At 41.2% G+C, this 13,167-nt stretch overlaps 1 protein-coding gene across 3 annotated transcripts in view; it reads right to left on the reverse strand.

Annotated features, from left to right (window-relative positions):
* Positions 1–13,167, reverse strand: part of SREBF1 (sterol regulatory element binding transcription factor 1) — a 121,283-nt gene that overhangs the window by 73,893 nt on the left and 34,223 nt on the right. For all 3 annotated transcript variants that reach the window (XM_053694332.1, XM_053694333.1, XM_053694334.1), the window contains exons 13-16: positions 11,584–11,692; positions 10,885–10,994; positions 3,314–3,446; positions 3,072–3,234 (exon numbers count right to left, since the gene is read on the reverse strand). In XM_053694332.1, the coding sequence (XP_053550307.1) occupies positions 3,072–3,234; positions 3,314–3,446; positions 10,885–10,994; positions 11,584–11,692 (515 nt within the window). The remainder of the gene's footprint in view (positions 1–3,071; positions 3,235–3,313; positions 3,447–10,884; positions 10,995–11,583; positions 11,693–13,167) is intronic.

Raw genomic sequence — 13,167 nt, forward strand, 5'->3', positions numbered from 1 at the left:
CTTGCAGTCAGAAAATAATTTGTTACATCTAAAAAAACTAAATAAAAAAACTGGCACAGATAATAGGAGTCCGATGAGCTAGAAATCCCCCACTTGCAGAGATCCAAACCAGTGATTGAAGTGCCATTACGCAGTCTACACAGGAAACATAGTGATCGTCCAGCTTCAGGGGGATTCTTGTTAAAAGGAAAAAGAGAGCGCCCCTAAAAGGCTGAGTAGCATTACTCTTCTCACATTGGCAAAATAAGAGACTAATTTGTGAAGTAGGTTATTTGTATTTGGAGAAAACACAGGTCCCCAAAGGATGACATTTTTGGTTATAGACCATTTATGCAGTCCAAAAGAAACAGCAGCACTCACCACGTATGCAGAAATATTCATCTTTATTGAGGCTTCCTTTCTTTGAAGCCCCAATAAAGATAAATATTTCTGCATAAGTGGTGAGTGCTGCTGTTTCTTTTGGACTGTGTTACATTGTTGGGGATTTGTGTGGTACCCCTGCAGCTTGCACCACCCACTATCACTGTGCTGTACCGCATGGACTGTGTTTATAGACCATTTATGGACAGAGTGTGGTAGTCTTTATGCTTTGAATGTGCTTTTCTTTACACATACACACACATATGTTTGTGTAAAAATTCACGTGCATCGCATATACACAACCATAGAAATGGCCTATAACAAAAAATATCAATTCGAGAAACAAAGAAAAAAAAGAGAAAAAGGGACTGTTAGCACTCTATCCTACCACCATAATTTAACACATAAAAACTACAATTTTATTGTTCATATTAAAAACGCTCTGTACACCACAAACTTCCACATTATCCATGTAAAAGGCCGTATGTCACTCCCGTTTCCTGGCCGATAACAGGAAGCGTCGGCTTTAGGTGACAGTGACGGACGATTATACACTAAAAGTTAGTAGCAAACGCGTTTCAGCCGTATAACGGCCTTTCTCAATGTTAACAGTTGTATATCTAAAGTAAAATGAAAAAGCCGACGCTTCACAATCAGCTGATCTATAACCGGTAACTGAAAATTGTTTGGCCAATCAGCAACGGGCATCAACATCCTCCTCCTACATTACGTCACAAAAGAGCGGTGTGAAACAGTGGCGTTAAGCTCATTGGAGATCTGGCTGAATGGATACCTACAAGTCTTATTATAGCGTAATCTAATCATAAAATGACAGGACACTTAAAACAAAATATAAAACCTAGTACCCCTAGAATGATTACATAATCAGAGGTATAGAGTAATGATGCACATTGAACTTTAGAGTAATGATGCACATTGAACTTTAGAGTAATGATGCACATTGAACGTTATAGGCTCTAGTCTAGTAACCTTTTGTCACTAGATGGAAGTTGTGTGACTCTAGCTTTCATTATCAAGTGATCAGCCATTGTAATCACAAGAACTAGGACTACCCTCTAAAATCTGTCTATATTCAGTCCACCCTGTTCTTTTAACTCACACTGCACGTATATGATTTGACACTTTAAAAACACTTAGTGGAGTAATAGGGCGTTATGTTCCGTTAAGTATTATTCTCAGATGTGTATATCACTACAGAGGGTTATTCAGACCCGATATATAAGGTTACAGAATATCTGTGTAACTTGACGTATTCCTAGCCCTGTGCCTCTTCAGTAAGGGACTGACACAGTGTATTAAATTTAGTATATCTTTTACATGCAATGATGTGAGATAGAATGCAATTTATCAAAGTTAACAAGGGTATTGGATCACCGAGCTAAGTATTTGGCGGAGCGCCGTATATGCAGTGCAGGGTGTATACTCTATGGATGTGTTTCCTTCACATAAAATCGCACACTGCGTCCCAATAATATTTTTGTTATATATAGCATATAGTGTAGTAGAATCATCCAATAGAGACTACAATATTTCCATAGGAAGGCATCAAGATTAAGCTGACCGTTCGTTATCTGTCAAGGATTTGAGATCTTATACAAGCTCAGTCCTCTATATTTTGTTTTAAGTGTCCTGTCATTTTATGATTAGATTACACTATAATAAGACTTGTAGGTATCCATTCAGCCAGATCTCCAATGAGCTTAGAGCCACTGTTTCACACCCCTCTCTTGTGACGTAATGTAGAAGGTGGGTGTTGATGTAGTTGCTGATTGGCCAAACAATTTTCAGTTACTGGTTATAGATCAGCTGATTGTGAAGCTTCGACTTGTTCATTTTACTTAAGATATACAACTGTTAACATTGAGAAAGGCCGTCATACGGCTGAAACGCGTTTGTTAATAACTTTTAGTGTATAATCGAACCGTCACTGTCACTCCTGTCACCTGAAGGCGACGCTTCCTGTTATCGGCCAGGAAACAGGGGAGTGACATACGGCCTTTTACATGGGTAATGGGGAAGTTTGTCTTGTACAGAGCGTACTCTGTTTTTAATATCAACAATAAAATTGTAGTTTTTATGTGTAAAATTATGGTGGTAGGATAGAGTGCTAACAGCCCCTTTTTCTCTTTTTTTTTCTTTGTTTTCTCGAATTGATATTGTTTATTGAGGGGTAGCACCGGTCCCCATAACTGGGTTCGTTTGCCTACCGCATTGACCTTCGTAGTGCCAGTGACAGATCTGTGGTTCTATAACCAAAAATGTAATTCTTTGGTTGTCTATTTGCTATGCATGTGCATTTTTACACACACACATTTTATATATATATATATATATATATATATATATATATATATATATATACACACACACAAACATAGATACACAGTTCAGCTCATAATTTAGTGGTTTGGCACTCAAGACTTTTATTTCAGCCTACACCATTAACGTGTATTTTTGAGAGGAATAAAAAAGGCTTGTTGGTGAACCTCATCCTTGCAGATCTGGTACTGCCTCTGTATTGCACTGCAGGCACATTGCACATCCTCTACGCCATATGCAATGCAACTACAATGCACCACAGCCACAGCCAAAACATATAGTCATGACACCCAGTCTTTCCAAAAGCAGTAACGCTAGTTCAAGTGATCAAGAAGGCAAAGTCCTGATTAACTTTCTTCCACCGGCCTCACCTTATCCATGTTGCTGTTAGTTGATGGGCTGGAGTTAAGGCTGTCTCGGAGGTAACCGCTTGCTTTCTCACACTGGCTTAAGCTGACCTGAATGCTGTCCTGCTTTCCTAGCAGAGTTCTCACAGCTTTGAAGACGTAAAGTGCAGCTTTGGGCAAAGGATTTCTGAATAAAAGAAGGATTCTGTTATAATTCTCAGCCATAAAAAGTGTAATTCCCACCGCATGTTCATCTTAATACTCACTCTGATGTGTGCAGTGCTTTAGGCATATATTCCACCACTGGGTACAGCCGCTGCGCAGCTTCATCGTCACCCTGCAGCCAGTTTATAGCAACAATGATGATTGATGCCCACCACTTGGCGACTGGATCTGTTCCTGTGCAAATAGAAGACAGTAAGAAAGGGCAAAAATATAAAAGTAATCGCTTAAACACACATGTATAAGTATGTATTGCAATAAATATACACAGTGAGCAACAGAGAAACATAGATTTTGAAGGCAGACCAGAAGGATTATCTAGCTTTCTACTCCTAATATGTAAAGTCCATGTAAGGCAATTTTCAAATGCAAGGATTTCAGATTAGATTTGCCAGATTCCTAGAATATACATTTGCTCACAAAAATGGTTTGTTTGTTTTTGTATTTTTTTATGTTATTGCTTTTTATATAAAGCAATATGGCAGTTGGCTGTACGAGCAGTTGTTCCAAAAATTACTTTTTTTTTTAATAAATTAAAAAAAAAAAAAAACATAATTTATGCTTACCTGATAAATTCCTTTCTTCTGTTGTGTGATCAGTCCACGGGTCATCATTACTTCTGGGATATAACTCCTCCCCAACAGGAAATGCAAGAGGATTCACCCAGCAGAGCTGCATATAGCTCCTCCCCTCTACGTCAGTCCCAGTCATTCGACCAAGAATCAACGAGAAAGGAGTAACCAAGGGTGAAGTGGTGACTGGAGTATAATTTAAAAGATATTTACCTGCCTTAAAAACAGGGCGGGCCGTGGACTGATCACACAACAGAAGAAAGGAATTTATCAGGTAAGCATAAATTATGTTTTCTTCTGTTATGTGTGATCAGTCCACGGGTCATCATTACTTCTGGGATACCAATACCAAAGCAAAAGTACACGGATGACGGGAGGGAAAGGCAGGCTCATTATACAGAAGGAACCACTGCCTGAAGAACCTTTCTCCCAAAAATAGCCTCCGAAGAAGCAAAAGTGTCAAATTTGTAAAATTTGGAAAAAGTATGAAGTGAAGACCAAGTTGCAGCCTTGCAAATCTGTTCAACAGAGGCCTCATTCTTAAAGGCCCAAGTGGAAGCCACAGCTCTAGTGGAGTGAGCTGTAATTCTTTCAGGAGGCTGCTGTCCAGCAGTCTCATAGGCTAAACGTATTATGCTACGAAGCCAAAAAGAGAGAGAGGTAGCAGAAGCTTTTTGACCTCTCCTCTGTCCAGAGTAAACGACAAACAAGGAAGAAGTTTGGCGAAAATCTTTAGTTGCCTGCAAGTAGAACTTGAGGGCACGAACTACATCCAGATTGTGTAAAAGACGTTCCTTCTTTGAAGAAGGATTTGGACACAAGGATGGGACAACAATCTCTTGATTGATGTTCCTGTTAGTGACTACCTTAGGTAAGAACCCAGGTTTAGTACGCAGAACTACCTTGTCTGAGTGAAAAATCAGATAAGGGGAATCACAATGTAAGGCTGATAACTCAGAGACTCTTCGAGCCGAGGAAATAGCCATTAAAAACAGAACTTTCCAAGATAACATTTTTATATCAATGGAATGAAGGGGTTCAAACGGAACACCCTGTAAAACGTTAAGAACTAAGTTTAAACTCCATGGTGGAGCAACAGCTTTAAACACAGGCTTGATCCTAGCTAAAGCCTGACAAAAGGACTGGACGTCTGGATTTTCTGACAGACGTCTGTGTAACAAGATGGACAGAGCTGAAATCTGTCCCTTTAATGAACTAGCTGATAAACCCTTTTCTAAACCTTCTTGTAGAAAAGACAGTATCCTAGCGATCCTAACCTTACTCCAGGAGTAACCTTTGGATTCGCACCAGTATAGGTATTTCCGCCATATTTTATGGTAAATCCTTCTGGTAACAGGCTTCCTAGCCTGAATTAGGGTATCAATAACCGACTCAGAAAAACCACGTTTTGATAAAATCAAGCGTTCAATTTCCAAGCAGTCAGCTTCAGAGAAGTTAGATTTTGATGTTTGAATGGACCCTGTATCAGAAGGTCCTGTCTTAGAGGTAGAGACCAAGGCGGACAGGATGACATGTCCACTAGATCTGCATACCAAGTCCTGCGTGGCCATGCAGGTGCTATTAGAATTACTGATGCTCTCTCCTGTTTGATTTTGGCAATCAATCGAGGAAGCAGCGGGAAGGGTGGAAACACATAAGCCATCCTGAAGTTCCAAGGTGCTGTCAAAGCATCTATCAGAACTGCTCCCGGATCCCTGGATCTGGACCCGTAGCGAGGAAGTTTGGCGTTCTGGCGAGACGCCATGAGATCTATCTCTGGTTTGCCCCAACGTCGAAGTATTTGGGCAAAGACCTCCGGATGAAGTTCCCACTCCCCCGGATGAAAAGTCTGGCGACTCAAGAAATCCGCCTCCCAGTTCTCCACTCCCGGGATGTGGATTGCTGACAGGTGGCAAGAGTGAGACTCTGCCCAGCGAATTATCTTTGATACTTCCATCATTGCTAGGGAGCTTCTTGTCCCTCCCTGATGGTTGATGTAAGCTACAGTCGTGATGTTGTCCGACTGAAACCTGATGAACCCCCGAGTTGTTAACTGGGGCCAAGCCAGAAGGGCATTGAGAACTGCTCTCAATTCCAGAATGTTTATTGGAAGGAGACTCTCCTCCTGATTCCATAGTCCCTGAGCCTTCAGAGAATTCCAGACAGCGCCCCAACCTAGTAGGCTGGCGTCTGTTGTTACAATTGTCCAGTCTGGCCTGCTGAATGGCATCCCCCTGGACAGGTGTGGCCGATAAAGCCACCATAGAAGAGAATTTCTGGTCTCTTGATTCAGATTCAGAGTAGGGGACAAATCTGAGTAATCCCCATTCCACTGACTTAGCATGCATAATTGCAGCGGTCTGAGGTGTAGGCGTGCAAAAGGTACTATGTCCATTGCCGCTACCATTAAGCCGATCACCTCCATGCATTGAGCTACTGACGGGTGTTGAATGGAATGAAGGACGCGGCATGCATTTTGAAGCTTTGTTAACCTGTCTTCTGTCAGGTAAATCTTCATTTCTACAGAATCTATAAGAGTCCCCAAGAATGGAACTCTTGTGAGAGGAAAGAGAGAACTCTTCTTTTCGTTCACTTTCCATCCATGCGACCTTAGAAATGCCAGAACTAACTCTGTATGAGACTTGGCAGTTTGAAAGCTTGAAGCTTGAATTAGAATGTCGTCTAGGTACGGAGCTACCGAAATCCCTCGCGGTCTTAGTACCGCTAGAAGGGCACCCAGAACCTTTGTGAAGATTCTTGGAGCCGTAGCCAATCCGAATGGAAGAGCTACAAACTGGTAGTGCCTGTCTAAGAAGGCAAACCTTAGATACCGGTGATGATCTTTGTGGATCGGTATGTGAAGGTAAGCATCCTTTAAATCCACTGTGGTCATGTACTGACCCTCTTGGATCATGGGTAAGATTGTCCGAATAGTTTCCATTTTGAACGATGGAACTCTTAGGAATTTGTTTAGAGTCTTTAAATCTAAGATTGGCCTGAAAGTTCCCTCTTTTTTGGGAACCACAAACAGGTTTGAGTAGAACCCTTGTCCTTGTTCCGACCGCGGAACCGGATGGATCACTCCCATTAATAACAGATCTTGTACGCAGCGTAGAAACGCTTCTTTCTTTATCTGGTTTGTTGACAACCTTGACAGATGAAATCTCCCTCTTGGGGGAGATAATTTGAAGTCTAGAAGGTATCCCTGCGATATGATCTCTAGAGCCCAGGGATCCTGAACATCTCTTGCCCAGGCCTGGGCGAAGAGAGAGAGTCTGCCCCCCACTAGATCCGGTCCCGGATCGGGGGCTCTCGGTTCATGCTGTCTTTGGGGCAGCAGCAGGTTTCCTGGCCTGCTTGCTCTTGTTCCAGGACTGGTTAGGCTTCCAGCCTTGCCTGTAACGAGCAACAGCTCCTTCCTGTTTTGGTGCAGTGGAGGTTGATGCTGCTCCTGTTTTAAAGTTCCGAAAGGGACGAAAATTAGACTGTCTAGCCTTAGCTTTGGCTTTGTCTTGAGGTAGGGCGTGGCCCTTACCTCCTGTAATGTCAGCGATAATCTCTTTCAAACCGGGCCCAAATAAAGACTGCCCCTTGAAAGGTATATTAAGTAATTTGGACTTAGAAGTAACATCAGCTGACCAGGATTTTAGCCACAGCGCCCTACGTGCCTGTATGGCGAATCCTGAGTTCTTAGCCGTAAGTTTGGTTAAATGTACTACGGCCTCCGAAATGAAGGAATTAGCTAGTTTAAGGACTCTAAGCCTGTCCGTAATGTCGTCTAGCGTAGATGAACTAAGGTTCTCTTCAAGCGACTCAATCCAAAATGCTGCCGCAGCCGTAATCGGCGCGATACATGCAAGGGGTTGTAATATAAAACCTTGTTGAACAAACATCTTCTTAAGGTAACCCTCTAATTTTTTATCCATTGGATCTGAGAAAGCACAGCTATCCTCCACCGGGATAGTGGTACGCTTAGCTAAAGTAGAAACTGCTCCCTCCACCTTGGGGACCGTTTGCCATAAGTCCCGAGTGGTGGCGTCTATTGGAAACATCTTTCTAAATATTGGAGGGGGTGAGAACGGCACACCGGGTCTATCCCACTCCTTAGTAACAATTTCAGTTAGTCTCTTAGGTATAGGAAAAACGTCAGTACTCGCCGGTACCGCAAAGTATTTATCCAACCTACACAGTTTCTCTGGTATTGCAACGGTGTTACAATCGTTGAGAGCTGCTAAGACCTCCCCTAGTAATACACGGAGGTTCTCCAATTTAAATTTAAAATTTGAAATATCTGAGTCCAATCTGTTTGGATCAGAACCGTCACCCACAGAATGAAGCTCTCCGTCCTCATGCTCTGCGAGCTGTGACGCAGTATCAGACATGGCCCTAGCATTGTCAGCGCACTCTGTTCTCACCCCAGAGTGATCACGCTTGCCTCTTAGTTCTGGTAATTTAGACAAAACTTCAGTCATAACAGTAGCCATATCTTGTAATGTTATCTGTAATGGCCGCCCAGATGTACTAGGCGCCAAAATATCACGCACCTCCCGGGCGGGAGATGCAGGTACTGCCGCGTGAGGCGAGTTAGTCGGCATAACTCTCCCCTCGCTGTTTGGTGAAATTTGTTCACATTGTACAGATTGACTTTTATTTAAAGTAGCATCAATACAGTTAGTACATAAATTTCTATTGGGCTCCACCTTGGCATTGGAACAAATGACACAGATATCTTCCTCTGAGTCAGACATGTTTAACACACTAGCAAAAAACTTACAACTTGGTTATAATCTTTTTTAGCAAAAAACGTACTGTGCCTCAAAGAGGTACTAACGATTAAATGACAGTTGAAATAGTGAACTGAAAAACAGTTATAGCATCAAACTTTAAAACAACAAAACTTTTAGCAAAGGTTTGTTCCCATTAGTAAAATAACAATAATTAAATTTGACATAAAAAATACAAAGCAACGTTTTTATTCACAGTCACTATAAGAATTCTCACAGCTCTGCTGAGAGAATTTACCTCCCTTCAAAGAAGTTTGAAGACCCCTGAGATCTATCAGAGATGAACCGGATCATGCAGGAAAAATAAAAGTAACTGACTGGTATTTTTGATGCGTAGCAAAGAGCGCCAAAACGGCCCCTCCCTCTCCCACACAGCAGTGAAGAGAAACGAAACTGTCACAAATAAAGCAAAAAAACTGCCAAGTGGAAAATAATGCCCAAATATTTATTCACACAGTACCTCAGCAATGTAAACGATTCTACATTCCAGCAAAAACGTTTAACATGATAAATAGTTATTAAAAAGGATTAGTGACCTTTAACAGAGTAGTTCCAGTGAAATACCATCCCCAGAATACTGAAGTGTATACATACATGTCATTTTAACGGTATGGCAGGATTTTCTCATCAATTCCATTCAGAAAATAAAAACTGCTACATACCTCAATGCAGATTCCTCTGCCCGCTGTCCCCTGATCTGAAGCCTTTACCTCCCTCAGATGGCCGAGAACAGCAATATGATCTTAACTACTCCGGTTAAAATCATAGTAAAAAACTCTGACAGATTCTTCCTCAAACTCTGCCAGAGAAGTAATAACACGCTCCGGTGCTATTTTAAAATAACAAACTTTTGATTGAAGTCATAAAAACTAAGTATAATCACCATAGTCCTCTCACACATCCTATCTAGTCGTTGGGTGCAAGAGAATGACTGGGACTGACGTAGAGGGGAGGAGCTATATGCAGCTCTGCTGGGTGAATCCTCTTGCATTTCCTGTTGGGGAGGAGTTATATCCCAGAAGTAATGATGACCCGTGGACTGATCACACATAACAGAAGAAAAAGGTTGTGCACATGAACAACTACCATTATGGCAGTAGACTTCATGAGCAGTTTCCATTACAGTAGCAGGCCTCATGAGTAGTTGCCATTATAGCAGTAGGCCTCATGAGTAGTTGCCATTATGTCAGTAGGCCTCATGAGCAGTTTCCATTACAGTAGCAGGCCTCATGAGTAATTGCCATTATGGAAGTAGGCTTTATGAGCAGTTGCCATTATGGTAGTAAGCCTCAAGAGCAGTTGCCATTATGGTAATAGGCCTCATGAGTAGTTGCCATTATGGTAATAGGCGTCATGAGTAGTTGCCATTATGTCAGTAGGCCTCATGAGCAGTTGCCATTACGGTAGCAGGCCTCATGAGCAGTTGCCATTATGGTAGTAGGCCTCATGAGTAGTTGCCATTATGGTAATAGGCGTCATGAGTAGTTGCCATTATGTCAGTAGGCCTCATGAGCAGTTGCCATTACGGTAGCAGGCCTCATGAGCAGTTGCCATTATGGTAGTAGGCCTCATGAGCAGTTGCCATTATGGTAGTAGGCCTCATGAGCAGTTGCCATTATGTCAGTAGGCCTCATGAGCAGTTGCCATTACGGTAGCAGGCCTCATGAGCAGTTTCCATTATGTCAGTAGGCCTCATGAGCAGTTGCCATCATGTCAGTAAGCCTCATCAGCAGTTGCCATTATGGAAGTAGACCTTATGAGCAGTTGCCATTACGTCAGTAGGCTTTATGAGCCGTTGCCATTATGGTGTAGGCCTCATTAACAGTTGCTATTACTGTAGTAGGCCTCATGAGCAGTTGCCATTATAGCGGTAAGCCGCATGAGCACTTGCCATTATGGCAGAAGGCTGCATGAGAAGTTGACAATATGAAAGGAGGTTCCATGAGCAGGCCACATGACAATTTTTTAACTTAACATACTCAAAGCAAATCAGTAACATCACCCACAAGTGTGGTATACATAGGAGAATGTGCATGCAGCTTAACAACATATACAGGCAGCAATTCATCCCTACCTGGTCACCAATCACAACTAAACCATTGATGAGGTTAATAGGGGAAATATTTAAAGGGACATTCTAGTCTAGATCCATATCCTCAAAGCAGAAATGAAGGACTGCACCATAATTCATTTTTCATATCTATTTATCCACAAAATGGAAAATATAACACGTGTATCCAATTTTACCCCACTGTTTACCTGTGACAGCAGCCATGCTGGAGCTAATGGAGAAGGTGTGATTAGGAACAGATGCGGCATCAGAGCATCCATTCAGCAGCTGCAGGTATTCCAGAGCGTCTGAAAATTCCCTGCAAGGAAATAAAACCAGGAGAATGAGATGAGGAACAAAGCCGAGTGAAGAGAACCATGCAGAGTAAACACAGAGTCAAGACCGTGTAAGAGAGAAGTGCGAGAAAATATTGCAGAAATTAGTGTAAACGTTTTAGTGCATATAAAGCAATGATGTGCTGCCATGTTGGAACCTAAATAGGTCAGCTAAAGTGTGTAACCAATGGCTGGGCGGGTTATAGCAGTGTAAAAGGGACATTAATCAGTTGGGTTTAACTACAGCACCATGGTTACTACCAACCATGCTATGGTTTTTATTCCTGTACCTTATACTGGGTGCCGCCATTTTGGTACGTGTGCATTGTTGCATCATGTGATAGAAGCAGGGCACTTTCACATATCAGTGATATATATAAAACTTTTTGTGATATGGATATATGCAATTTCTTGTTTGTTTTGGGTGCTTAGTGTAATAAATGACATTCTATCTAAAGGGAAACGGGCACTAAACAAGATTGATGGTCATGGCAGAGAGTGTGTCGCACAAAAGCGACAAGTGTGAACCCAAGCGAATAAATGGAATGAACAATCTGCGCGCGGAACACTTACCCTTCTCCCTCGGCCATGGGTTTGCTCTGCTCTGGCTGAGCCACACAATACAAAGCCTTCTCCAGAAGATGCTCCCGGAATGCCTGTGTCACCTGAGCCAAAGGGTCCACTGTCCCCAAACAAAGTGATATCCAATATCAGGAGAAAAATACTACAAACTTACATGCATGTTGATTAAAAGGGAAATTGTATTCAAAAATGTTCTATCATTAAAGAGACATAAAACCCAAAAATTTCCTTTCATGATTTAGGTAGAACAGACGATTTAAAACAACTTTCCAGTTTACTTCTATTATCAAATTTGCTTAATTCTCTTGTTATCATTTGTTGAACGAGCAGCAATGCACTTCTGGTTTCTAACTGAACACATGGGTGAGCCAATTGCAATTGGTATATATATATATATATATATATATATATACGCAGCCACCAATCAGCAGCTAGAACCTAGGTTCTTTGCTGCTCCTGAACTCTCCTATATAATCCTTTCAGCAAAGGATAACAAGAGAAGGAAGCAAATTAACTAATAGAAGTACATTTGAAAGATGTAAACAAATTGAAATCTTGTGATCGTGCACGTGACCACGAGATTTCAATGATAGGATCACATCAGGGGGGCGTCCCTAGGATGCTAGGCACGACCTCCAGACCGCGATCCCAACAGGGAAGCGCCAGTGGCTTCAGGAAAGCCAAGCGGTTAGGACGTTGTATTTCGTCCTTCGGCGCTAAATCCCAGCAAAATTCAGACGAAATACAACGTCCTAACGGCGTTAAAGGGTTAAGTAAAATCTGTTAGATTCTTTTTGTTAATACTTACAATTATTTCTTCCTATTAGATAATCATTAGCAGCAACTTCCTATCAACCAATGAGCATTAGTAGAAAATATGTAACGGATATGCTGTATTAGTTTTAGTTTAAATGTAAACGGCTCTTCTTATTTTTCAGTCAGAGCAATCAATATGTTTTAGGGCTGCTCTTTCATATTAAAAAAAACAAGCAAAATGAGTACAATGTCCCTTTCAAAATTCAAGTAACTGTATATAAATGATACCTTTATGTGTACACTGGTATCAGGTATACAGGGGTTAAAAATAAGCTACTGATTAAAATAAACAAAAAAGAAACTCTGACACATTTCAACTTATTTCTTCATCAGAGGGGACAACTCTTAAAAGCAATGTGTGAAACACGTCAGGGATATCTTTTTTTTTTTTTTTTTCCGTGTCAATAGTTCATTTTAAATGGCTTATTTGGTTACATCAAATAATAAAAATATGGGGATAATCTCAAAAGTACTATGAAGAATTATAATATAAATTGACCTGAAATATATTTTGGAAAAGTAATTTACCTTGAATCTGATAATAGATAGTAATCAAAGCCATGAAAAATGCATAACCTATTCAGGGTGGGGTATAATTTACTATTATCATGAGAAGAAATTATTATAGTTATTACCCAACCTGGAATAAGCCAAAATAATGTTCTGAATATTTTGGTGAGGTAAAATATCTATTAACAAAACTTTAATATAGTAATCAGTCAAGGATAATATTTTTAGCTGCATTTTCTCAGTAAAACA

Source organism: Bombina bombina, chromosome 11 (genome assembly GCF_027579735.1).
Source record: "Bombina bombina isolate aBomBom1 chromosome 11, aBomBom1.pri, whole genome shotgun sequence".
NCBI classification, from domain to species: domain Eukaryota; kingdom Metazoa; phylum Chordata; class Amphibia; order Anura; family Bombinatoridae; genus Bombina; species Bombina bombina.